The 26,717-nt window shown below is 37.3% G+C and overlaps 1 protein-coding gene across 3 annotated transcripts in view; it reads right to left on the reverse strand.

The window, feature by feature from the left end:
- The window catches only part of ptk2bb (protein tyrosine kinase 2 beta, b), a 25,934-nt gene extending 1,200 nt beyond the window's left edge, over nucleotides 1–24,734 (reverse strand). The window contains exons 1-29 of one of the 3 annotated variants that reach the window (XM_057822840.1): nucleotides 24,618–24,734; nucleotides 18,131–18,363; nucleotides 15,797–15,975; nucleotides 15,641–15,728; nucleotides 15,479–15,558; nucleotides 15,337–15,399; nucleotides 14,741–14,795; nucleotides 12,233–12,373; nucleotides 12,086–12,160; nucleotides 11,909–12,010; nucleotides 11,709–11,826; nucleotides 10,200–10,239; nucleotides 10,108–10,139; nucleotides 9,996–10,040; nucleotides 9,059–9,156; nucleotides 8,897–8,978; nucleotides 8,723–8,823; nucleotides 8,534–8,649; nucleotides 8,358–8,458; nucleotides 6,893–6,982; nucleotides 6,617–6,821; nucleotides 3,848–3,956; nucleotides 3,723–3,782; nucleotides 3,485–3,616; nucleotides 3,072–3,383; nucleotides 2,963–2,987; nucleotides 580–614; nucleotides 364–498; nucleotides 198–278 (exon numbers count right to left, since the gene is read on the reverse strand). In XM_057822840.1, the coding sequence (XP_057678823.1) occupies nucleotides 198–278; nucleotides 364–498; nucleotides 580–614; nucleotides 2,963–2,987; nucleotides 3,072–3,383; nucleotides 3,485–3,616; nucleotides 3,723–3,782; nucleotides 3,848–3,956; nucleotides 6,617–6,821; nucleotides 6,893–6,982; nucleotides 8,358–8,458; nucleotides 8,534–8,649; nucleotides 8,723–8,823; nucleotides 8,897–8,978; nucleotides 9,059–9,156; nucleotides 9,996–10,040; nucleotides 10,108–10,139; nucleotides 10,200–10,239; nucleotides 11,709–11,826; nucleotides 11,909–12,010; nucleotides 12,086–12,160; nucleotides 12,233–12,373; nucleotides 14,741–14,795; nucleotides 15,337–15,399; nucleotides 15,479–15,558; nucleotides 15,641–15,728; nucleotides 15,797–15,975; nucleotides 18,131–18,334 (2,904 nt within the window). In that variant the 5' untranslated portion in view covers nucleotides 18,335–18,363; nucleotides 24,618–24,734. Of the gene's footprint in view, nucleotides 1–197; nucleotides 279–363; nucleotides 499–579; nucleotides 615–2,962; nucleotides 2,988–3,071; nucleotides 3,384–3,484; nucleotides 3,617–3,722; nucleotides 3,783–3,847; nucleotides 3,957–6,616; nucleotides 6,822–6,892; nucleotides 6,983–8,357; nucleotides 8,459–8,533; nucleotides 8,650–8,722; nucleotides 8,824–8,896; nucleotides 8,979–9,058; nucleotides 9,157–9,995; nucleotides 10,041–10,107; nucleotides 10,140–10,199; nucleotides 10,240–11,708; nucleotides 11,827–11,908; nucleotides 12,011–12,085; nucleotides 12,161–12,232; nucleotides 12,374–14,740; nucleotides 14,796–15,336; nucleotides 15,400–15,478; nucleotides 15,559–15,640; nucleotides 15,729–15,796; nucleotides 15,976–18,130; nucleotides 18,364–18,450; nucleotides 18,572–21,945; nucleotides 22,066–24,617 lie in introns of those variants that run through there. The other 2 variants (XM_057822839.1, XM_057822838.1) reach the window with 2 other exon arrangements.
- Between the last annotated feature and the right edge of the window lie 1,983 nt (nucleotides 24,735–26,717).

The raw sequence follows: 26,717 nt of genomic DNA on the forward strand, positions 1-26,717 counted from the left end.
AATGAAAAAAATTAGGGAAAAAAAATTAGTGACTAATTCTTGCGTAATAGTCGTTTTGTATGTTTACCCACCTCAATATTTTTTTTAGATTTTCATGAATCGTTTATTTATATGCATATTATGCACCATATGTTTGTGTTGCGTGATGATTTATCCCACCACTAATTTTCCATATTAGGCAGACACTAATAGTGTACCTCAGTGTGCACAGACTCGTGCAATGTGGGTAGTATGTCGTCCACGCTGCGTATTAAATCTCGCAAGGCCATTCCCACCGACTGCCAAAAAAACCAAACATTTTCCAACATTTATTCTTCGTTAAAATCCGCAAAAAAAATAAGAATATGAGTATTTGGGGCTCACCTGCACGACGGTGACGTACTGCTCAGGCGGAATGTCAACGATGTCATTCTTGAGCTTCACTACCACTTTGACCACGTTCATCACGCACTTGTAAACTTGGTCGTCGGAACGGTCGAGCTCGGCCGTGCGCGCCGGCTGAAGACGAAGGAAAAAAATCTGGATCGAGTCACGTCAGGAAAAATGGTAATTTCATAATTGTAATGCGGGAAGTGGAACCTGTGCTGTGAGTCGAGGAGGCTTCACTGGTGGGCCTGCGGAATTCAAGACATTTTACTCATTTCATTTTGATTAGTAAGTGACTTCTATTAACTTGAAACTTTACCTGTTGTGCATATAAAACAATTTTGTAAAGGTTCAGATTTTTAAATTTTTTTACTTTGTATAGTTTGATTAGTGTTACCTTAGTCGCTTACATCGCATCATCTCACGTTGCTGTTGCGTTATTTTGCGTTGTTGCACTGCATTATGTTACGGTGCGCTATTTCGCATCTTGTTATACCTCGATTCTTTACGTTACGTTAGGTTGCGCTACTTTGCGTTGTGTTACACCACATTATCACGTGTTGTGTTACTTTGCGTTGCGTAATGTTGCACTGCGTTATGTTATGTTGCGTTGTGTGTGTGTGCTGCACTGTGTTGCGCTGCATTGCTACGTTGTGCTACTCCGCGTCACGTTACGTTATCTCGTTACGTTATGTTGCATTACTTTGCATGATGTTGCGTTATGTTTTGTTACATTATGTTGCGCTGCATTATGTTGCCTTGAATTGCACTACATCACATCATTTCACATTGCGTACATTACTTTGCTTTGTGTTGCATAATGTGCTGCGTTGTTTGCACTGAATTATGTTACATTGTGTTATATCGCATCGTCACGTGTTAGGTTATCTGGGATTACATTATGTTGTGTTACTTTGCATTATGTTGCGTTGTTGCGTTATGTTGTGTTACATTATGTTGTGTTACATTATATTACGTTGTGTATTGTTGCACTATTTTATGGTGCGTTACTTTGCGTTATTATGTTGGGTTACATTATGTTGCGTTGCGTACTGTTGCACTATTTTATGGTGCGTTACTTTGCATTATGTTGCGTTGTTACGTTATGTTGTGTTACATTATGTTGCGTTGCGTTGTGTATTGTTGCACTATTTTATGGTGCGTTACTTTGCATTATGCTGCGTTGTTACGTTATGTTACATTATGTTGCGTTGCGTATTGTTGCACTATTTTATGGTGCGTTACTTTGCATTATGTTGCGTTGTTACGTTATGTTGTGTTACATTATGTTGCGTTGCGTATTGTTGCACTATTTTATGGTGCGTTACTTTGCATTATGTTGCGTTGTTACGTTATGTTGTGTTACATTATGTTGCGTTGCGTATTGTTGCACTATTTTATGGTGCGTTACTTTGCATTATGCTGCGTTGTTACGTTATGTTACATTATGTTGCGTTGCGTATTGTTGCACTATTTTATGGTGCGTTACTTTGCATTATGTTGCGTTGTTACGTTATGTTGTGTTACATTATGTTGCGTTGCGTATTGTTGCACAATTTTATGGTGCGTTACTTTGCATTATGTCGCGTTGTTACATTATGTTGTGTTACATTATGTTGCGTTGCGTTGCGTATTGTTGCACTATTTTATGGTGCGTTACTTTGCATTATGTTGCGTTGTTACGTTATGTTGTGTTACATTATGTTGCGTTGCGTATTGTTGCACTATTTTTATGGTGCGTTACTTTGCATTATGTTGAGTTGTTACGTTGTGTTACATTATGTTGCGTTGCGTATTGTTGCACAATTTTATGGTGCGTTACTTTGCATTATGTTGCATTGTTACGTCATGTTGTGTTACATTATGTTGCGTTGCGTATTGTTGCACTATTTTATGGTGCGTTACTTTGCATTATGTTGCGTTGTTACGTTATGTTACGTTACATTATGTTGCGTTGCGTATTGTTGCACTATTTTATGTTGTGTTACATTATGTTGCGTTGCGTTGCGTATTGTTGCACTATTTTATGGTGCGTTACTTTGCATTATGTTGCGTTGTTACGTTATGTTGTGTTACATTATGTTGCGTTGCGTATTGTTGCACTATTTTATGGTGCGTTACTTTGCATTATGTTGCATTGTTACGTTATGTTGTGTTGCGTATTGTTGCACTATTTTATGGTGCGTTGCAGTACATCGCGTCATTTCACATTGCGTTGCAATACCTTGCGTCATATCACATTGTGTTGGTTTTTGTTATGTTGCGTTGCCATAATGGGCTTCGTTGTTTTGCGCTATATTATATTACCTTGTGTTACATTGCATGGTCATGTATTGTGTTACCTTATGCTGCTTTACTTTGCGTTGTGTAATTTATGTTATGTAATTTTGCAATGCGTTATGTTACGATATGTTGTTTACATTATGTTGTGTTATGTTATGTTACGTTTGGTTACATCGCATCTTGTTGCGTTACGTCATTTACTTTGCATTGTTTTATAGTGTTGTATTGCATTTTTTATTTTATTTTTTATTTTTATTTTTTTAAATTTAAACCTCTCAAAGCACAATAGCATTTTGGGTTTTTTTGTACTTACCATTTTCAGCATCTTCATCATTGGACTACAAACACAAGAGAAGAAAACCAGGAACAAATCTCAGTTTGGATTCTAGTCAGACTTCATTTCAAGCAAGACTAAAGGGTACCTTTTCTATTGGGGGATCTTCCGGTCCCATGGGGTCCTGCAAAAGAACAGGCAGGTTCATTTTATAGCAAACGACCATGGAGCCTCTCTTTGGCACACTTAACAGGGGCACATCGATTTTAAGACTAGTTGGGCCAGGGCCTGGCGGCTTTTTGCCCACCAGGAGTCGCTCCTCCTTCTCCAGCCACTTTTCGTCAGCCGCCATCTGCGCCTTCTGGCGCCGTAACGTGTCGTGCATTTTCTGCCGCTCCATCTGCCATAGACGCTGGGCGTCCTCGCGGCTGTTGGGCTCCGATCTGGGGAACTCGTTCTCCTGCGGGGGTCAATGTGAGGTCACTCAAAAATTTGGATTGGAGATCAATACATTTTTTGGAGAAGGAGGGGTGTAGCTTTTTTTTTTTTTTTTTTTTTTACCCCCATGCTGCGACGCCGTGGGGACCTAAGGGGGAGCGGTAGAGTTTTCATGGAGTTTACGGAATCCACGGGCGATTGGTAGTCGCACGGGCTAGCTAAGTCCGGCGAGCTAGCGCACAAAGCTTCGTTCAACTGTGCGGAGACACAAAAATGCACAAAATGTTCATTTCAGAATAGATGTCCTGTTCATTTGGGCTCGGGGACCCGGCAGCGGTCTCCATCAATGGCAACCCTGTACCTGAATGTGCAAACCGATGCTTAGCGTGTTTCCAAATCGGCCCGGTTTCTTTCTTGAAGGCTGCAATGAGAGGAAATTTGCGTATTTATAATTTAGCCAGTTAGCACGTAACATGTAGCGTCTACCTTAGGGGGCGGTTCGGAAAAGCTGAACTTTGTGTCGAAGTATTTGGTGGAGCGCGCTCGGTCCCGCTCGCGTTCTGCTTCTTGTTCCTTCTCCATTTTGTGAACGTCACTGGGGAAGGCAGTTTTAAAATTTCAAAAGGTGAAATGAAGTAGTTTCGTAAACGGAAAATTCTGTAAGTAGGGACGCGTTTTCCATGTAAATGCCCTAATCCATTCCAAGCACCCCAAAATTCAGACATAAATCTTATATAATGCATCAAAACATGTAAAAAATTAGATCACTGAACAATAAACATAATATCAGAGTTGTGCATCATGTAAAAAAACACAAGAATAGAGTCAAACAAAAGTTAATACACTCATGTAAAGCTGCCGGAACACGAGGAGCGAATGGAGAGGAAGCTGGGATACACACATATACATACAGTAGAGGTCCCTCTTAGCCAGTGGGAAGCCAGGAATGCTAGCTGTATAATATAAGCCTCTACTTATACAGTGGCATAAGGAGCACAGAATAGATGCTACAATAGAGGCTGGGGTTAAGTTATGCATCCATTAGATGGAGCCGAGCTCAGAGTTGCTGTGAGAACTGTTGCGGCTCAATATTGATTCGTGTATAATGATTCTATTGATGCCAATGTACTTGGATTCCATTGAGGCATATGTAAGTCGATGCCACTGACAGCCATGGATGTCCGAATTTCCCATTCATTTTCAATGGCAGCAAATCAAACAATGTCCCCAAATCAACAAGAAATGACTTGATGAACAGGACATGTCCCCCAAATGTTCCCAAATATGATCAGGGCATGTCCCAAAATAACCTGATATGACAAGGACATGCCCTCAAATGACCTGATATGATCAGGGCATGTCCCGCAAATGTCCCAAAATGACCTGATATGACCAGGGCATGTCCCCCAAATGACTTGATATTGCCAGGACATGTCCCCCAATGACCTGATATGACCAGGGCATGTCCAACCAAATGTCCCCAAATGACCTTATATGACCAGGACATGTCTCCCACATGTCCCCAAATCACCTGATATGACCAGGGCATGTCCCCCAATGATCTGATATGACCAGGACAAGTCCCCCAATAACCTGATATGACCAGGACATGTCCCTTGAATGTCCCCAAATGACCTGATATGACCAGGGCATGTCCCCCAATGACCTGATATGACCAGGACATGTCCCCAATTGACCTGATATGACCAGGGCATGTCCCCCAAATGTCCCAAAATGACCTGATATGACCAGGGCACGTCCCCCAAATGTCACTAAATGACTTAATATGACCAGGACATGTCCCCCAAATGACCTGATATGACCAGGACATGTCCCCTAAATGTTCCTAAATGACTTGATATGACCAGGACATGTCCCTTGAATGTCCCCAAATGACCTGATATGACCAGGGCATGTCCCCCAAATGTCCCCCAATGACCTGATATGACCAGGACATGTCCCTTAAATGTCCCCAAATGACCTGATATGACCAGGGCACGTCCCCCAAATGTCCCAAAATGACCTGATATGACCAGGGCACGTCCCCCAAATGTCACTAAATGACTTAATATGACCAGGACATGTCCCCCAAATGACCTGATATGACCAGGACATGTCCCCTAAATGTTCCTAAATGACTTGATATGACCAGGACATGTCCCGGAAATGTCCCCCAATGACCTGATATGACCAGGACATGTCCCTTGAATGTCCTCAAATGACCTGATATGACCAGGGCATGTCCCCCAAATGTCCCCAAATCACCTGATATGACCAGGGCATGTCCAACCAAATGTCCCCAAATGACCTGATATGACCAGGACATGTCCCCCAAATGTCCCCAAATCACCTGATATGACCAGGGCATGTCCCCCAATGATCTGATATGACCAGGACATGTCCCCCAATGACCTGATATGACCAGGACATGTCCCTTAAATGTCCCCAAATGACCTGATATGACCAGGGCATGTCCCCCAAATGTCCCAAAATGCCCTAATATGACCAGGACATGTCCCCAAATGATCTGATGTGACCAGGACATATCCCCCAATGACCTGATATGACCAGGACATGTCCCTTAAATGTCCCCAAATGAACTGATATGACCAGAGCATGTCCCCCAAATGTCCCAAAATGCCTTAATATGACCAGGACATGTCCCCAAATGATCTGATATGACCATGACATGTCCCTTAAATGTCCCCAAATGACCTTATATGACCAGGGTATGTCCCCCAAATGTCCCAAAATGACCTGATATGACCAGGGCATGTCCCCCAAATGACCTGATATTGCCAGGGCATGTTCCCCAAATGACCTGATATGACCAGGACATATCCCCCAAATGTCCCAAAATGACCTGATATGACCAGGCCACGTCCCCCAAATGGCCCTTCATGACTTAATATGACCAGGACATGTCCCCCAAATGTCCCCAAATCAACAGGAAGTGACCTGATATTGTCCCCGAAATGTCCCCGATTCAACCTGAGCGCGGCCAAGATCTGTATCCCCCCACAGCAAAGCCCAGTAGTAATTTCTCCAGAAATTGCAGTTTTTTGGTGAACCAATGTTACTCATATTACTCACTTTTAATATTAAATTACTGCGTACACACTTTAATTTAAAGTAATTACTATCACGGCTTGGTCAGACACTGCTCTACTGTCTGCCATTGATACGACTTGACGTCTACTGGTGATAAACCCATTGAAATTTACAGCAGAAAGATCATAAAAGTAGCGGATCTACTTGATCTTGACCACCAGCTCGGTGAAATTGGGCCTCTCTCTGGGATCGTAGGACCAGCATCGCGTCATGAGGGAGTAGAGTGCCGGCGGGCAGTTATCGGGCTTGGGCAGCCTGATGCCTTGCTCCAGCTGGTTGATCACATCACGGTTCTCCAGCCAGAAGAACGGCTGCTGGCCTCGGCTCATGATCTCCCATACGCAAACGGCTACCGACAGAAAATAGACGGGGATCGGACATCAATCCAAGTGAGACGGTTTTGAACGAAAGAGTACTCACCGAACATCCAGACGTCGCTAGCTGAGGTGAAACGTCGGAAGTTGATGGATTCCGGCGCCATCCATTTGATGGGCAATCGAGTCACAGATGCTGCCATTTTAAAAGCAATTATTGTTATCAGACAGTTTGTCATTTCTGATAGTCAACTACTGTACTGTAATTTTCGGACTATAGGGCACTACTTTTTCCCCTCATTTTGAATCCTGCGGCTTATTTGTAAATTTATTTGGATTAATAGGTAACACTTTATTTGACAGCGTCGTCATCAGACTGCCATAAGAAGTTATGAACTTATGACTGAACCTATGGCGAATTATCATCTCGTTCTCGTTATGTTTTAGCCTCCCAATACCCTTTTTTTTTTTTTCCAAATTACAAGATATATGCTCGGATAGTATCTTAGCTTTTTTTCTTGATAGTAGTAGCTTTTTGTTTTTTGTTTCATTGCTTTACAACTTTTATAGACAGCATTTTACCAGCAAAGTCTTAATTTTAAATTCATATATTGGAAAGTCAATTACATGCAATGACTTTTCGGCCACCAGAGGGGGTGCTTTGCCCCCCAGAACCCCCTTAATCTCAGTGTACGCTCGTAGCGTTAGCATAGCATTCACGTTCGCATTAGCTTTAGCATGGCGAGCATCCTCTTAAACTCTCACTTGTTTATACCTCGTCTTGACATCCGGGTGGGTTTAATTATTTGGAAATAATCTACTGTTCTTGCTTTAGTGTGTATAATCTTAAAAGGAAGTGCTGGGTTTGTTTGAAAATAAATACCTATATCCATCTTGCCTCTTCTGATGTTTTTTTTTGGGGGGGGGGGGGGGGGGGGGGCTAACTAAAGCAAATGACCGTCTCTAAGGTGGTAGTCACACGATCTGTTCGAAAAATAAATTTGATCCATGATGAAAATATAATTTTGTTCATTTTACTCATTTTTGTTGTTTGTTTCATTGCTTTATAACGTTTATAGACAGCATTTACCGGGAAAGTCTTAATTTTAAATTCATATATTGGAAAGTCAATTACATGCACTGACATTTTTGGCCACCACGGGGGGCGGGGGTGCAATGCCCCATGGCCCCCCTTAATCTCCGCGTATGCTCGTGGCGTTAGCATAGCATTCGCATTAGCATTAGCTTTAGCATGGTGAGCATCCTCTTAAAATCTCACTTGTTTACATGTAGTCGTGAATTCCTGGTGGGTTTAATTATTTGGAAAATAATGTACTGTTCTTGCTTGAGTGTGTATAATCGTAAAAAGAAGTGCTGGGTTTGTTGTTTTGGTAGCACAAGACTCAATTAATCGTTTAAGTCTCAGGTCATTATCATGTTAAATTTGAAGTTGTTGAAGCAAAATCAGCTTTGGATTTCGGCAATCTGCTGAAATGTATTTTTAAGATATCAGCATTTGAAAATCCCATTTCGGTCGATTTCTAGTACGATTTTTTGGGTGTTCTACTTACCTTTGTAGTACTCTTCATCCTCAATGTACCTGGAAAGTCCGAAATCTCCCAGCTTGACGCACTCGGGACTGGCCACCAACACGTTCCGGACAGCGATATCTCTGAAATAAAAATGTAACACATTAAATTAAGAAAAAAAAATTGAAAATTTTCGCAAAGGACTGTTGAATATTGACCTGTGGACCATGTTGACGCCTTCCAAGTAGACGAGCGCTTTGCAGATTTGCAGACTGAACAGCACCAAAGTCATGTTGGTCAACTTGTTCTGGTTCTGAGTCAGGTAGTTGCCGAGCTGTCGACCCGTACAAACACCAATGAATAATTCGTTCCTCCCATATAAGTCGCAATTTTCCACACAGACTGACCTCTCCGTACTCGTAAAGCTCCATGACGATCCAAACAGGGTTTTCCTCGATGATTCCGATGAGCTTGACGATGTGAGGGTGCTCCAGGTTCTTCATGATTACTGGCGGGAAAACCGACGAAGGACAATTGATCGATCCGTACATCGATTTCCGAGCGGCGGCGGCGGAACATACCCGCTTCGCTCATGAACTTTTCCATGACATCAGACGAGCAGTCCTTGCACGTCTTGACGGCCACTTTCACCTGCTCACCGTTCTGGTTTCCGATGATTGAAAATCGGTTCAGATCGATAGGTTTCGGGGTATTGACGTTTTGTAAAAAGCGGGCGTTGTTACCGTTGAGGCGTAAACGCCGTCGTAGACTTCGCCGAAGAAGCCTTCGCCGAGGATTCGCCCAAGCGTGATGTCGCCGCGGTCGATGCCGTACTTGACGACTTCACAAATAAAGCATGGAATTGTTCAAGCTGCCATTGATGGCGATGGACGTCTGATCCATTTGGACTGGGATGGGCTAAGCTAACCCAAACCCTTCCAGTACAAATGGATCAGACGTCTATTGCTGTCAATGGCAATAAAAAATTAACATGCCTTGACCAAAATCGGTTATTGTATTACTCACGTTATTTTATGTTGTATTACTCTGGGCTTAATATTTTAGCAGGAAACATGCATTGGAACTAAAAATTGTGCTGATTATCAAAATGTTGTCAATTAGTTGCCGATTAATTTTCTCTCGTAAAATCACGTTGTTTCTTGTTATACAGTTAAACTCCAGGCTTTTCGCTGTAAACATGGATTGGAAACAAAAACTGTCCATTGTCAAGATAGTCGTCAATTAAATTGATAGTCAATTAGTTTTCGATGAATCAGCTCTTATATGCAGGTAGTCCTCGGGTTACGAACGAGTTCCGTTCTTATGCTAGCGACGTACACCGAATTTCCACCAGATTATTTCTAGTGCGCACCAGAAACTATCTGGTAAACATTAGCATTATGTAGCATTTAAGCTAGCGGACTTTCACTATGCAAGTTAGCCAATAAAATGCTAATGTTTACCAGTTGGTTGTCGATTAATCGTCTCTTATATAAAAGATTTTACTGACTGTCATATTTGCCATTTTATCTGGAAATGTGGACTTCAACCGAACATTGTCGATTCATTTTTAGGTGCAAATTAATCGCGGCAGCCTTACCGGTTATGTTTTTTCCATTTTTGCAATCAAATATCATGACGTTGTAATATTTTGAACATAACTTGATCCACGAAACCCACCTGATCTGGGCCTTTCGTCCAGAATCTCACAATAGATATCAGAACCTGAAAATGGATATATTTTTGATTGTTTTTTGACAAGTAAATACAGCATACAAAAAAAAAAACATACCCATACTGTGTCGGAGAGAGCTGGTGTCTCTTCTGTTCGGAATAATCAGAATTAAACAGACAGCTTAATGTGACGTTAGACGTTAAACTCACCCTGTCGGAATCTCGGGGAGGGAACTTCGTGTGCTGGAATCTAAAATAAAAATGACATGATTTACTCATTAGCTGTTATTGGTGGTAGTAATAGTTGTCAATTGTAGAGAAAGTGTGAAGTATGAGGAGACAGGTTTTTAAAAAAGTATTACATTTTTTTTTTTATAAAATAAATAAAATAAAAATTCAGAAAAATAGTAATGTTTAAAAAAATAAAATAATTTCAAAAAATATTAAATAACATTTTTCAAAAATGGAAATGCAATTAAATTAAAAAGTATACATTAATATATAAATATGTATGTATAGATATATAATCAATCTAATTTAACATCAAATAATAATAATGATATAATTAACTCATAAGCTGCCATTGGTGGTAATAGTAGTTATCAATTGTAGAGAAAGTGAAGTACGAGAAAACAGGTATTTAAAAAAGTAAATAAATAAATAAAACAAGCAAATATGTGAGCAGAAAATTAAGAAAAATAGTAATGATTACTCTATAAAGAAAAAATTAAATCATGATTAAGATGTATTTAAAAAAAATATTAAATAATAACTTTTTTTTTAAAAACTGGAAATAAAATAAAATGAAAAAGTGTAAATATATAAATATGTATGCATAGATATAAATAATAATAATAATTTAAAATGATCTAATATAAAATAATAACTATTGCATAATTTACTAATTAGCAGCCATTCGTGGTAATAGTAGTTATCATTTGTAGAGAAAGTGTGACGTATGAGAAAACAGGTTTAAAAAAAAAAAAAAAAAAAAAAAAAAAAAAGGAAAAATGTGAGAATTAAGAAAATAAGTAATGTTTAAAAAATTAAAAAATCTAAAAAATAATGATAATAAAATTAAGATGTATTTCCAAAACAATTTATTTATAATATTTAATAATAATTAAATTAATAATAATTAAATTAAAAAACTTAAAAATGGAAATATATAAATTTAAAAAGTATACAATAATATATGAATATGTATTTATAGATAAATAAAATAATCTAATACAAAATAATAAAAAACAAATTTAAAGCAACACTATGTAACTTCAGTTTTGTTCGATTTTAGTGACGCCGATGGACAAAAGCGGTAGAGTTTTGCCTCAAGGAAGACTGTGTTTCCCATGAGGACCAGCGTAAACCTGTATAGTGTCGTAAAATCATCAATCAATTAAAAATCAATCTCCCAATCGCCTGCAGATGGATTAAATGAAACATTTCTGTTTGCAGCGGCTGTGTGAAGGATGAATAGTAATAAAGGTAGTGAATCCACTTGTGGCTAAACAGTAGCATGTGACAGTTAGCAAGTGTGTGGCTAAGTGTGGCTAACTCCATCCCACTTCAACTCGTCAGCGTTGACGAGATATAACGGGTGTCATTCAACTAGTTGTCAGTCGACATATCATCACAAATGTTGTGAAAATATTTTATCAAGGTTGGAAAGGTACCTAGTGTTGCTTGAAAATAATAAAATTAAAAAGCGTACTGTGTTACCATGATTTTGTCTGTCGATAATAGACTCATCAGAGTTGTTCTCCAAGCGCCAATAACCATCGATAAGATCCATCATGTTCTCAGCCGTCGTCACTGAGGCCACGTTAATGGACAGACGCTGGGTGGGGCAACCAAAAATTCCAGGAAACTCACATTGGTGAATTATTATTATTATTATTTTTTTTAGCAATGGTACGTACTTGTCTGGCACCTTCTACGTCCAGATTTATGAGAGCCTTGCCGTCACCCAGAGGCAAACATTGCACTTTTTTGATTTGCTTGAAGTCTGCTAGAAAGACCGGCTGAGAAAAATGTCGGATTATAGTTTTTGGGAGTTTTTGGGGAGTGGAAAAAAAAAATTGAAATCCGAAGCTCACCGCTGCATTTTTCTGTGTGCGCTGCCTGATTCCTCTTCCGCCGATAACCAGCTCCACGGCCAAACTCCAACCTTGCTGTTTGGTAAAAAAGTGAATAGTAGAAGAAAAAGGTCTTCTGGCCATCTTGAAGGTGGCACGGGCACTCACCACCAGCTCGCAGGGGAAAACCTCCTCGTCGTAACTGGCGAATTCCTTGAGCGTCTCGAAAAATTTCACCATGCAGTCGTCCTCCTTGAGCGTGGCGAACTGCTGGAACGTTTGCTGGATCAGCTTACGCAGCTGTTTGGACTGAAACGCAACGTAGCGAAAGTTTTGCATGAATGTTAAAAATGGTCATGTACCGTAATTTTCGGACTATGAGGTGCACCTGACTATAAGCCGCCGCGCTGGACTATAAGCCGCAGCTGTCCTCACTGTTTTACGGGGTATTTACACCAGAAGATATTAACCGGTAACACTTTATTTTACTGCGGCATCATAAGACCAAATGAACCACCATGAAGCTTTGAACCAATTGGCGGCAAAAATTCAAGAAGCTTCATTTGGCCATCACTGCTCCCTTGAGGAAGACAGTCAACCTTTGCTGCCACCTGTTGTCAACACTGTTGTTGTCCAACACGCCTCCTAGCATGCATTGCAGCGCTACAGATTGTAAATAACAATCAAAATTCATGTTCTGTGGTGACTATTTCTTCAGTTGCTGTTCCAGTTGTTTCATTACTTTCTAGTTATGGTATTTGGTAACACTTTATTTGACAGTGGTGCCATAAAACTGTCATAAAACCATCATAATTACGACAAGACACTGCCATGAACATTAATGAATGCTAATCTGACTTTTGAATAGATGTAAAAGATTTAAGCTGGACATAAATGGAATTAGTGAAATGATTTGCCAGATGATACCTAATGACATCTGTCATAAGCATTCATTAATACTAGGGCTGTCAAAATTATCGCGTTAACGGGCGTTAATTAATTTTATTAATTAATCACGTTAAAATATTTGACGCAATTAACGCAGATGCCCCGCTCAGACACATTTAAATGAGAGTAAAGTGAAACGCTCACTTGTTGTGTTTTATGGAGTTTTGCCGCCCTCTGCTGGCCCTTGGGTGCGACTAATTTTATAGGCTTCAGCATCCATGAGCATTGTGTAAGTAATTATTGACATCAACAATGGCGGGCTACTAGTTTAGTTTTTGATTGAAAATTTTACAAATTTTATTAAAACGAAAACATTAAGAGGGGTTTTAATGTAAAATTTCTATAACTTGTACGAACATTTATCTTTTAAGAACAAGTCTTTCTATCCATGGATCGCTTTAATAGAATGTTAATAATGTTAATGCCATCTTGTTGATTTATTGTTATAATAAACAAATACAGTCCTTATGTACCGTATGTTGAATGTATATATCTATCTTGTGTCTTATCTTTCCATTCCAACAATAATTTACAGAAAAATATGGCATATTTTATAGATGGTTTGAATTGCGATTAATTACGATTAATTAATTTTTAAGCTGTAATTAACTCGATTAAAAATTTTAATCGTTTGACAGCACTAATTAATACCCATGATAGTGTCATGTGATAATTATGACGGTCTTATGACGCTGTCAAATAAAGTGTTACGATTAAGTCAAATAAATCAACAAATAAGCCGCACTGGACTGTAGGCCACAGGATTCAAAATTAGGGAAAAAGTAGCGGTGTATAGTCCGAAAATTAGGGTAACTAAACCTAGATGTAAATATAATGTTGAATATATACAAATAAAATCACATTTAAAAATAAAACAATGATAAATAAAATAAGTAAAAAATAGGCAGCCAATCGAAGTTCGGTTTGAATGTTAAAATTGACCCTCCAAAAATATACTAGGGCTGTCAAATGATTAAAATTTTTAATCGAGTTAATTACAGCTTAAAATTAATTAATCGTAATTAATCGCAATTCAAACCATCTATAAAATATGCCATATTTTTCTGTAAATTATTGTTGGAATGGAAAGATAAGACACAAGACGGATATATACATTCAACATACGGTACATAAGTACTGTATTTGTTTATTATAACAATAAATCACCACGATGGCATTAACATTATTAACGTTCTCTTAAAGTGATCCATGGATAGAAAGACTTGTAGTTCTTAAAAGATAAATGTTAGCACATGTTATAGAAATTTTATATTAAAACCCCTCTTAATGTTTTCGTTTTATCAAAATTTGTAAAATTTTCAATTAAAAAATAAACTAGTAGCTCGCCATTGTTGATGTCAATAATTACACCATGCTCACTCATGGTGTAACACATAAAATCAGTTGGATTCAGAAGAGGACTTTACACTATGCTGTCATTTTAATCTGTTTGAGCGGGGCATGTGCGTTAATTGCGTCAAATATTTTAACGTGATTAATTAAAAAAATTAATTACCGCCCGTTAACACGATAATTTTGACAGCCCTTAAATATACAAATAAAAAGAACAATAAATAAATAAATGGGGAAAAAAGCAGACAAATTCAAGCTTCAATAAAAATAAAAAAAAAAGACTAAAACAAAATATATAAAAAATAAATACAAACAATGAAAATGTTTAAAATTAAATTGGAAAAAAAAAGTTTGACATAAGTGGAGAAAGTTTACCTTCATGCTGTTAATCAGTTCTGGAGGGAAGAAAAGATGCAAGCCGACTTCTTTTCTTCATGTGGATACAAAATATATAAAAAAATAAAGCAACTTAAAAGGGGAAGTTCAGAATTTTTGACAATAGGCTTAATCTTCGAGTTAGCAGGGGTTTAATTAGTTACGACATAAAAATCAGCGGTGAAAAGAACGATCTGATATCACTCCGCCCTGCTCCCTGCATAGCTGCTGGATTACAAATGCTGCTGTTCATACCCCAATTATTGACATGCAATGGTATATTTTAATAAATTTATCCTGAAAACATAGCCAACACTACTGATTGCATGGGTCATCGGTGATTTTCATGCATGCATATGTTGTTTTTTTATTGGCATGCTAAGATTGTACCATAGACTCACACTAGCTTAGCCGCTCCAGAAACTAACAAATAACCAACAAACTGCACGGAATTTGTTGAAATCAACTCCACTGACTAATTAAACCCACACTAACTCGAGGATTAGGCCTACTGTTAAAAAATCTGAACTTCCCCTTTAACACCATCTTTGTCGTTAAAGTAGAAACAAAAATCACGAGTCGGTGTGTAAACTTACTCGAGTAGCTCAAAGTTGGACTTTTTCTCAAGTCCTTTTGCGTTCATGTCCTTATAGAACCTCCTAGAATCAAATTAAACCATTCATTTACCACACAATCTTCAGTTGCCGTTTACAACATAGATAACAATAAGTAGATCACCTGAGCTCCAAACAACCGAGCTGTAACGCCATGCCTTCGCTAACTTTGCTAGCATGATACTGCATATAATCACTGCGTACCTGCCGTGAAAAATCCTTACTTAATCATTACTATTTAAAAGAAAACCTATGTAAACATAAAATGTGTATCTTTGTCCATTACCTGTTGGTAAAAATACACTAACGTGGATCGGTCGTCCTTGAACTTCTCCAGGAAATTGACGGGGATGTATCGGATGCGCAGGTCGTACCTGTCAATCAGACAAAGACCAGGTGAAGCACGCCGTTCCATTGAAGCGAACACGGCGGGGTCGTTCACCTCCACTCGGCCTCCACGTGGTGGCTCTCGTAGCGCTGTTCCACCTCCCCGACGGTCAGCTCGGGGTGCAGCCAATGGAGCTCGTCGGATTTGAGGTGCTTGAGAAGGAGGCCGAAGCATCCCGAGTGCTCGACGTTGGGACCCAGGCGACCGCTGATTAGGATGGAGCGGATAATCGCCTGAAGGTGAAGAGAAATTGCTAACTACTCTACAATGCTACTTATAGTCAAATAGCATATATAAGAAATTGCTAACTACACTGTAATGCTACTTATAGTCAAATAGCATATATCAAAATATTTAAAAATATACAGTGATTCCACGTGTTTCGTGGTGGATCCACGAAAATTAACTTTATTTAACTTTAACATACAATTAGAAATAGATACATAAGACATGTTTTTTCCCCAAAATATGAAAAAAACAACCTGTAAACATATATTTTATAAATGTTTTTTAATCACTCCAAAAGCAATAATTATGATATAAATTAGATTTATATAAAATAAAACTATGATTTGTACATGTATACATTCATCTATCTTAACATCTTTAAATAAAATACTGTATTTTTTTTTTTTTCGAAAAAAATCTGTAATGGACTGAAGGCGCGAAATTTTAAGCGCAAAATAGCGAGGGATGACGGCACAGTGGGGCAATTAAGTATTTAGTTAACCACTAATTGTGCAAGTTCGCCCACTTGAAAATATTCAAGAGCCCTGTAATTGTCAACATGGATAAACCTCAACCATGAGAGACAGAATGTGAAAAAAAAAACAGAAAATCACATTGTTTGATTTTTTAAAAGAATTTATTTGCAAATCATGGTGGAAAATAAATATTTAGTCACTACCAAAAGTTCATCTCAATATTTTGTTATGTACCCTTTGTTGGCAATACAGAGGCCAAACGTTTTCTGTAACTCTTCACAAGCTTTTCACACACTGTTGCTGGTATGTTGGCCCATTCCTCCATGCAGATCTCCTCTAGAGCAGTGATGTTTTGGGGCTGTCGTTGGGCAACACGGACTTTCAACTCCTTCCACAGATTTTCTATGGGGTTGAGATTTGGAGACTGGTTAGGCCACTCCAGCACCTTGAAATGCTTCTTATGAAGCCACTCCTTTGTTGCCCTGGCTGTGTGTTTAGGATCATTGTCATGCTGAAAGACCCAGCCACGTCTCGTCTTCAATGCCCTTGCTGATGGAAGGAGATTTTCACTCAAAATCTCTCGATACATGGCCCCATTCATTCTTTCCTTTACACAGATCAGTCGTCCTGGTCCCTTTGCAGAAAAACAGCCCCAAAGCACGATGGTTCCACCCCCATGCTTCACAGTGGGTATGGTGTTCTTCAGATGCAATTCAGTATTCTTTCTCCTCCAAACACGAGAACCTGTGTTTCTACAAAAAAGTTCTATTTTGATTTCATCTGATCATAACACATTCTCCCAGTCCTCATCTGGATCATCCAAATGCACTCTAGCGAACCGCAGACGGGCCTTGACGTGTACTTTCTTCAGCTGGGGGACACATCTGCCAGTGCAGGATTTGAGTCCCTGGCGGCGTATTGTGTTACTGATAGTAGCCTTTGTTACTGTGGTCCCAGCTCTCTGTAGGTCATTCACTTGGTCCCCCCGTGTGGTTCTGGGATTTTTGCTCACCGTTCTTGTTATCATTTTGACGCCACGGGGTGAGATCTTGCATGGAGCCCCGGATCGAGGGAGATTATCAGTGGTCTTCCATGTGTTCCATTTTCTAATAAGTGCTCCCACAGTTGATTTCTTTACACCAAGCGTTTTACCTATTGCAGATTCAGTCTTCCCAGCCTGGTGCAGGTCTAAATTTTGTCTCTGGTGTCCTTCGACAGCTCTGGTCTTGGCCATAGTGGAGTTTGGAGTGTGACTGACTAAGTTTGTGGACAGGTGTCTTTTATACCGATAATGAGTTATAACAGGTGCCATTAATACAGGTAACGAGTGGAGCCTCGTTAGACCTCGTTAGAAAAAGTTAGACCTCTTTGAGAGCCAGAAATCTTGCTTGTTTGTAGGTGTCCAAATACTTATTTTCCACTCTAATTTGGAAATAACTTCTTTAAAAATCAAACAATGTGATTTTCAGTTTTTTTTTTTTTTTTTTCACATTCTGTCTCTCGTGGTTGAGGTTTACCCGTTTTGACAATTACAGGCCTCTCTAATCTGTTCAAGTAGGAGAACTTGCACAATTGGTGCCTGCCTAAATACTTATTTGCCCCACTGTAAAACTCTTTCAGTTCCATCCGCTCCAAGGCAAACAAACAAAATCCAAAGTAAAGCAGTACTCCTTTTGCAACTCACCCTGATTTGCCAGGAGCTGTCACACTTGACCAACTTAAAGTTCTTGCCCAGATTATTGTTGGTGCAGAAGCACACCTTGAGGATCTTGATAGGTCCGCCGTCGCCGGCCGAAGAAGAGCGCGAGTCGGCTCCCCGCTCGCTGGAGCTCTGTCTCGGGCTGGGCGCCTTCCAGGACAGGGTGTCGCCGGACATCACCTCGTACATGTTCACGGTCGGGCGGGCCTCATATCATCCTGAGTGGATGGAACACAACATCAGAAACATAACACGCCAATTACAATATTGAGTGTTTTGAACTCTTAGAAACAAACCTTTCCTACCCGAATTGAAATATTTCCCAGTGCACCCGTCAAAATGTGTTTTTGTCTCGTTGTGGTGCGTTCGCTTTCCTCTCAAGCTTGTGTTTTGTTAGCCTGAGGCCATGCATTCCCCAATAGGGCTGCGTATGTGTGTGTGTTTTACGCTAGCGCCCGAGCGTAGGAGGAACCCTGACAGATGGATTGCGCGCGCTTGACGTTTAAAGACAAACGATTTGGGGAAATATTTGTTGAGTTGAAACAAAAATAAATCAATTCAAAATGGGATCGAGCCTTGATACCCTGATTGCCAGTTCCTGATTATCAATCAGCTGCTGCCATTTACGGCAATAGAGCTCCAATCCATTTGAACTCGGAGCCATGGCAGCGAATGAATGATGGATGAATGGATGCCACATGATTGGACGTCTATCACTGTCAATAGCACTGAAAGGGTTAATAATTTTACAGTAGGAGTACGCACAATTTGTGAAAATGTAATACTAAGTCAAAAATAGTTTTTTAAAAAGACTTTAAGTAGGCAGTTTTTATATGATACAGTGTTAGCATGCTATTAGCATGCTTATTTTAATGCGATACAGGTATTTTGATTCATTAAAATGTTTGCAAGTAGACCTACGTGTGATCTGTAATAATTTAAACCTAACTAAATAGAAAAAAAGTTTTCATTTAACACACTGCTAGCATGGTGTTAGCACGCTGTTAGCAATCTTTTTTATTTATTTATTTATTTTTAACAATTTTAAACAGTTTTTAGTAAACTTCTGCACGTTTTTTTAAAATGTAATGCCATGTTTTTTTAACTGGGTAGTTTTGATATAATACAGTGCTGTTAGCATGCTGTTTCCTTCTTTTTACAATAAGCTATTTTGATTCATTAAAATGTTTACAAGTAGACCTATGCGTGATTTGTAGTAATTTAAACCTAACTAAATGGAAAATAAAATGTAAAACAATAGGTCAGGTAGGTAGTTTTCATGTAATACACTGCTAGCATGGTGTTAGCACGCTGTTAGCATCCTTGTTTTTAAACAATGCAGTTATTTTGGTTAATTATTTAGGTTGTGAGTAAACTTACGTATGATGTTTGAAAATGTAATGCTATTTTTTTAATCAGGTAGTTTTTTACACAATACAGTGCTATATTAACATTTTTGCAAGTAGACCTACGTGTGATTTGTAATCATTTAAATCTAGATAGAAAACAAAATGTAAAAAAAAAAAGTTTAGGTAGGTAGTTTGCATACAATACACTATTAGCATGGTGTTAGCATTCTTTTTTTTTTTTTTTTTTTTTTTTTTAAACAATGCAGCTATTTTGGTTATTTAAAAAGGTTGTGAGTAAACCTGCGTATGATTTTTGAAAATGTAATCCTAATTTTTTTTTTTTAATTAGGTAGTTTATATTCAATACAGTGCTAGCGTACTGTTAGCATGCTTGTTCCTTCTTTTTAAAATTAGTTATTTTCATTCATTAAAATGTAAAAAAGTAGACCTATGTGTGATTTGTAATAATTTAATCTACATAGAAAAAAAAAAAGTTTCATATAACACACTGCTAGCATGGTGTTAGCACAATGTTAGCATCCTTCTTTTTATTTATTTATTTATTTATTTTTTTAAACAATGCTGTTATTTTGGTTATTTATTAAAAGGTTGTGAGTAAACTCACGTATAATTTTTGAAAATGTAATGCTATTTTTTCAATTAGGTAGTTTGATTTGTAATCTTTTAAACCTAATTAGAACTAACTAAACTAATTAGAAAATAAAATGTAAAAAAATAGTTTAGGTAGGTAGTTTTCGTTTTCATATAATACACTGCTAGCATGGTGTTAGCATGCTGTTAGCATGCTTTTAAACAGTGCAGCTATTTTGGTGAATTAAAAAGGTTGTGAGTAAACTTGTATGTAACGTATGATTTTTGGAAATGTAATGCTATTTTGTTAATTAGGTAGTATATACAATACAGTGCTAGCGTGCTATTAGCATGCCTTTTCCTTCTCTTTACAATAAGCTATTAGACCTACTTACACAATAAGCTATTAGACCTACGTAAGTAGACCTACGTGTGATTTGACCATTTAACCTAACTAAATAGAAAATAAAATGTAAAAAAATAGTTTAGGTAGGTAGTTTTCATTTTCAAATAATACACTGCTAGCATGGCGTTAGCACGCTGTTAGCGTCCCTTTTAAAAAAAATTTTTTTTTTTTTAAATAATGCATTTATTTTGGTGAATTAAAAAGGTTGGGAGTAAACTTGCGTATGAAACTGTAATGCTATTTTTAAGTAGGCAGTTTTTATACAATACTTTGCTAGCGTACTGTTAGCATAAGCTATTATATAGCTATTTAATAATAATACTATTGCTATTTAAATAAGCTATTTAAAATAAGCTATTTTGATTCATTTGTGAGTAGACCTAAGTAAAATTTGTGAAAATGTAAAAATAAATGGAAAAATAATATGTAAAATAGTTTCTATTTTTCACACAATATGGTGCTATCATATTGTTAGCATCTTGTTTCTATACAGTACAGCTATTTTGATTCATTAAAATGGTTGTGATTAGACATTAAGAAAAAAAAAAGTTTAAAGCAAGTAGATTAATCCAATGCAGAGGTAGCATGAAGTTAGCATTGCTCTTTTTATACATTACAGCAATTTTGATTCATTAACATGGTTTAAATTACTTACAAAATGCACGTATAAGTGTTATTAGCTTAACATTTAAAAAGAAAATACACAAAAAAATAGGTTGAACGTATCTAAAAAGATTAATCACCTATTAATAAAAAGTACTGTATTCTATATTTTGGACACAAATAAACTCCACTTGTTATGGTAATAGAAGGCTTTCCGGGAAGAACTATGTATACCAAAACAAGTGACGACAAACACCGGCCATGTTCAATCTCAAAATATTCCAGTAAAAATACTTTTTCGTGACATTCTTTGAGCAAGCATGCATCAGTGTCAGATTGCAATGAATGACAATGAAATTCCACAGAAGCAGATAACGGAAAGCAGCTCATTGGATGTCTTATTCACTACCATTGACGGCGATAGACGTCCAATCCCAGTGAATTGGAAGTTTATCGCCGTCAATGGCAGCTAGAGGTTTAAAATGTTGCAAGTTGACTCCAGGCTGTGACGCAGTGTGGAATGTGGCAGCTTGTGTGCTCACCTGCACAGACTTGCACTGAGCAAAGTTCTCTCTCTCCTTATGGAATAAAATGGCAGCTAAACTCACGTTTTCCCCATTTTTTAGTCATTTGAACACGTTATAACCCCAACTTTCACATTTGACACTTAAAATATCCTCACTCATAACCACAAAAATGATTTTTATGAAAATCCTCAGCTTGTTTGCAAGTTTTATGGCTTCTACCTGCACATTTACTACTGTTAATATAACATAGGCGTGTTTTACAGTTTTTCAGCATACAAGCAAAGCAAGGTTGATTTATATTAAGAAATAAATGGCAACACGTACCTGAAAGTGTGTTAAATCTTTTTGTAACAACAAAAAGTATTCCCTTGTGAGAGAGAGATTAGAGTGAATGTTGGTCTCTCACTCCCGTCTGTGTTTAAGGAAGGTGGGATCATGTACTTCCTTATTGTAGGGGGAAAAAAAGGAAAAGCAAACAACTCAGCAATGGATGTGCGCTGTTACATATATTTTAAAAAAAATTTATTTGGAAGCCCAAACTGCAATTATTAGTTTTGTTTTGTGTGTTAAAACAGACTATAAATACAAATTAAATGTGGTAAATTTGTTTGCATTCGGTGTTTTCTCATCAGTTTAATATTGTTTACTGTTGTTATTTGTGATTATTGTATCACAAATCATTTCCAATTTTAAATTTTTGTTGATTTATATTTTCACGATCTACTATGAGCACTAGAGGGCACTACAACTCAATAAATTTACAGCAGGGCAGAGAACGAAAAGTGGTATTTGGTATGTGGCAAAATTGATTTTGCTATGTGGCATTTTTTTGGTATGTGGCATTTTTAGGGTATTTGGCAAAATGTATTTTGGCACGTGGCTTTTTTTTTTTGGTATGTGGCAAAATTATTTTGCCATGTGGCAAAATGTATTTTGGCATGTGGCATTTTTTTGCATGTGGCAAAATGTATTTCGCCATGTGGCATTTTTTTGGCATGTGGCAAAATACATTTTGGCATGTGTTTTTTTTTATGCATGTGGCAAAATGGATTTTGGCATGTGGCATTTTTTTGATGTGTGGCAAAATTGATTTTGCCATGTGGCATTTTTTGGGTATGTGGCAAAATGGATTTTGGTATGTGGCATTTTTGGGTATTTGGCAAAATGGATTTTGGCATGTGGCTTTTTTTTTTTTTTTTTTTTTTGTGTGGCAAAACTACTTTGCCATGTGGCAAAATGTATTTTGGCATGTGGCTTTTTTTGCATGTGGGAAAATGTATTTTGCCATGTGACATTTTTTTGGCATGTGGCAAAATGCATTTTGGCATGTGGTTTTTTTTTGTATGTAGCAAAATGGATTTTGGCATGTGGCATTTTTTTAATGTGTGGCAAAATTGATTTTGGCATGTGGCATTTTTTGTATGTGGCAAAATGGATTTTGGTATGTGGCATTTGTGTTGGTATTTGGCAAAATTACGTTTTTGGCATGTGGCCTTTTTTTTTTGGTATGTGGCAAAATGTATTTTGGCATGTGGCTTTTTTTGTATGTGGCAAAATGGATTTTGTTAAGTGGGAGTTTTTTGGTACGTGGCAAAATGGATTTTTGTATTTTGGAGCGAGTTGAATTTCAATGCGTTGTAATGTAAAGTGTATAGTCAAAAATCACAACCACACGTTTTTCTGCCATTCAAAATGAATGGAAAATTCGGACGTTCTTAGCCGTCAATGGCATAGCTTGACTTGGGTGCCATGTGAATGTCAATGCGGTGTAAAGGTAAGTGTATGGTAAAAAATCACAGCCACACGTTTTTCTGCCATTTAAAATGAATGGAAAATTTGGACGTGCATAGCTGTCAATGGCATGGATGTGCATTGTCTGCAAAAATGTGGTATAACAAACTCCATTTTGCCACATGCCAAAAAAAAGCGACATACCAAACTCCATTTTGCCACATGGCAGAATCAATTTTGCTGCATGCCAAATACCACTTTTCATTCTCACCGTCTCTCGAAATTTAAATAGAAATTAATTAAGTTCATGTTTTCAACATTTACTGAGCGCTTTTGCTTAATGTACCAATGCTAATCGTTAGCATATGTTACATTCACATTAACGTAACGCTTAATACAAGCAATTTATATTTCCTGTTGTTTACTTTGGAAAATTAGCCTATTGCGATCAGTGTTGAGCATTATAAGCTAACACAACACTAATTTAGTTCATTTATATGTACTTTAGTCATGTAATATTGTCAGCAAAATCACTTGGAGATGACGCCCAAAAAACAATGAATCATTAAAAAAAATAGTTTAGCTGTCTTTTGCAACTATAAGGTCAATTAATTTCATGTTTCGTCTTTTAAACGTATAACTTTAGCCACTAGGTGGTAGACATACACAAGAAAAAAACGCTAAGTTGATCTACTTTATATTCAATTGTGTGTCTATATGTTAGCAGCCTCTTAGCTTTTTACTGTTCTATTGTCTATTGTTTATTAACTTTTTAGCACATAACTAAGGAACAAGATAAAACATTAGAAGCAACGGTAAGTCATTAGCATGCTAGCTCATATTCTCAAGACTTCATTGTGATAAAAGTAAGTAAATATTTGGCTCCAATTCAGATGTGAATTGTAAACAAAGGAGGTAAATATTAGAACGTAAGTAGTATCTATCGTTTCAGCACAGCCATATCTATCATTTTCAACGAACAAGTAACTTTTGATACTGAAATAACGCTTAATACAAGTGGTTTATATTTCCTGTTTATAGAAAAAATAGCTAATTGCGATTAACATTGAGCATTTTAAGCTGACAAAACAATAATTTAGCTCATTTATATGTACTTTCGCGGTGTAATACTTTAAAGACGACCCAGAAAGACCAATGAATCATAAAAAATCAGTTTAGCTGCTTGTTAGCAACAATAATTTGGTGGGTGGTACAGGTAGACATACACAAGAAATATATATCACCGCGCTTCAAATATGACTTACCTACTTTGTACTGTATTAAATTGTATGTCTCTATGTTAGCCGGCTGTTAGTTTATAGGGTTTTATTGTCTCAATATGTTTAACTTTTTAGCACATGAGTGAAGAGCAGGATCAAATATTAGAAGCAACGGCAATTAGTTAGCATGCTAGCTCATATTCTCAAGACTTCACTGTGATAAAAGTAAGTAAATATTTGGCTCAAGTTCAGCTGTGAAATTTCAAACGAAGGAGGTACATATTAGGGTGTGTCTTTATTTGATAAAATAGTTGTGATTATGTGACAATTTGGGTTTATTAGGATTAAGGCTGCAGCTATCGATTATTTTAGTAGTCGATTGATCGATGAACAAGTTAGTTCGAATAATCGAGTAATCGGATAAGAACCATGAAAAATTATGTCTATGTACAACAAAAGAACAATGGCTAACTTACATAGCAAACGTCCACTAGCTTAAATGCTATGAAACGCTAACTTTTTTTATTTTATTTTTACAATTCCCTTAACAAATGGTTCGGACACATATTCCCACAAAAAAGGCTAAATATACTGTACCTATAAAATAAATTACGAATGCATTAAAAAAAACATTAGCTCAAACAAAAACTTGGCATATAATGGTTTTAACACGGAGCAACTGGATTCAGCCATGAGAAATGAGGCAGACTAGAGGGCAGTGTATCCACCCAAATCAGTAAAACTAAATGCAAACACTTTCAAAATAAACCATTACAACGCCACTTTAATTAAACGAATACTCGAAGCAGCAAAATTGAATTCAAATCTTTTTTTCTAATCGAATACTCGAGTTACTCGATTTATCGTTGTAGCACTAATTAGGATAGCTTAGGGGTTACTCAACTCAACTTTTCCTGTTTACAAGTCTAATTCTATCGTTTCAACACAGCCACATCTATTATTTGTGTTAAACAAGTAACTTTTGATATTGAAATAACACCTAATACAAGCGATTTATTTATTATTGCTGTATGCAGAAAAAAAAAATAGCCGATTGCGATTAACATTGGGCATTTTAAGCTAACAAAACATTTAGCTCATCGATATATGGCGGAAAAAACTCAGGTGACTTGAAGTTCCGCTCTGAGACCCCCAATTTGGCCAAATTTTAACATTGTCTGATATGCACGAGTAATACATCATTGGAAAGCTTAAAATCTCAATTTTCTGGGGGAAGAAAATTTTTTAACAGGAAGGCATTAAAAAAAAAAAAAGAAAAAAAATTTAATAGTGATACCCTATCTGGAGGTGAGAGCATGCGAGAGCAGAATTAAAGACGCCATGACTTTAACGAGTTATTATCGCATACTTACCTTATTTCGATCCAAAAATTCCATATAGCATGTATCACTGAGTGTCAAGACACAGCTGTGAATGTCCACAGCAGGATGTTTTGGGGATTTTATGGGTGAAACATGGTAATATAACAAGGGCCGCGATGCAGAAATCGCAGACATCAAGGAGTGGTCGAGATGTTCTTTTTCATATATATACCATTTTAAGATTTTTATATCAAATTTTCTTTGTTTGGATCGATTATTCATCATCTCAAATAACGGGAATAATGCGACAGTAACAAAAAAAAAATACAATTAAGTGATAGTTATGAGGTAGATATCCGTGACTTTTTTACAGACACCATTTTTTTCATTGTGACGTAATGTGTTTAAACGTTTAAAATATGCGAGTGAATAAATTTTTAAAGTCGTTTTTTTTTTTTTTTTTTTTTTTCCCCTAAACTAAATATTAGACATCAATTAATGATTCCAAGCTAAAAATGACAGACATTTCGAATAATAAATATAAGTACTTACCTTCTTTTTATGGCTGGGTTGAAACAAAAGTGGTTGCGCGACGTCTGTAAACGGGGGTTTCCAGGGTAAAATGAACAAATTAGAAATAGTTCGGGGGCTTTTTGCGCCATGAATCTGCTATGCCAGCATATAGGCATCTTGTTCTATCAAACACAACAGTTCTTTTGGCTTAAAATACAGCAGTTTATTTTAAAGAGGGGTGCAAGAGCAGAAAGGGCTTTTTCTCCTTTGTCTGTGTTTTTCCGCCATATACTTTTGTGGTGTAATATTA

Source organism: Corythoichthys intestinalis, chromosome 19, assembly GCF_030265065.1.
Source record: "Corythoichthys intestinalis isolate RoL2023-P3 chromosome 19, ASM3026506v1, whole genome shotgun sequence".
Classification (NCBI taxonomy): domain Eukaryota; kingdom Metazoa; phylum Chordata; class Actinopteri; order Syngnathiformes; family Syngnathidae; genus Corythoichthys; species Corythoichthys intestinalis.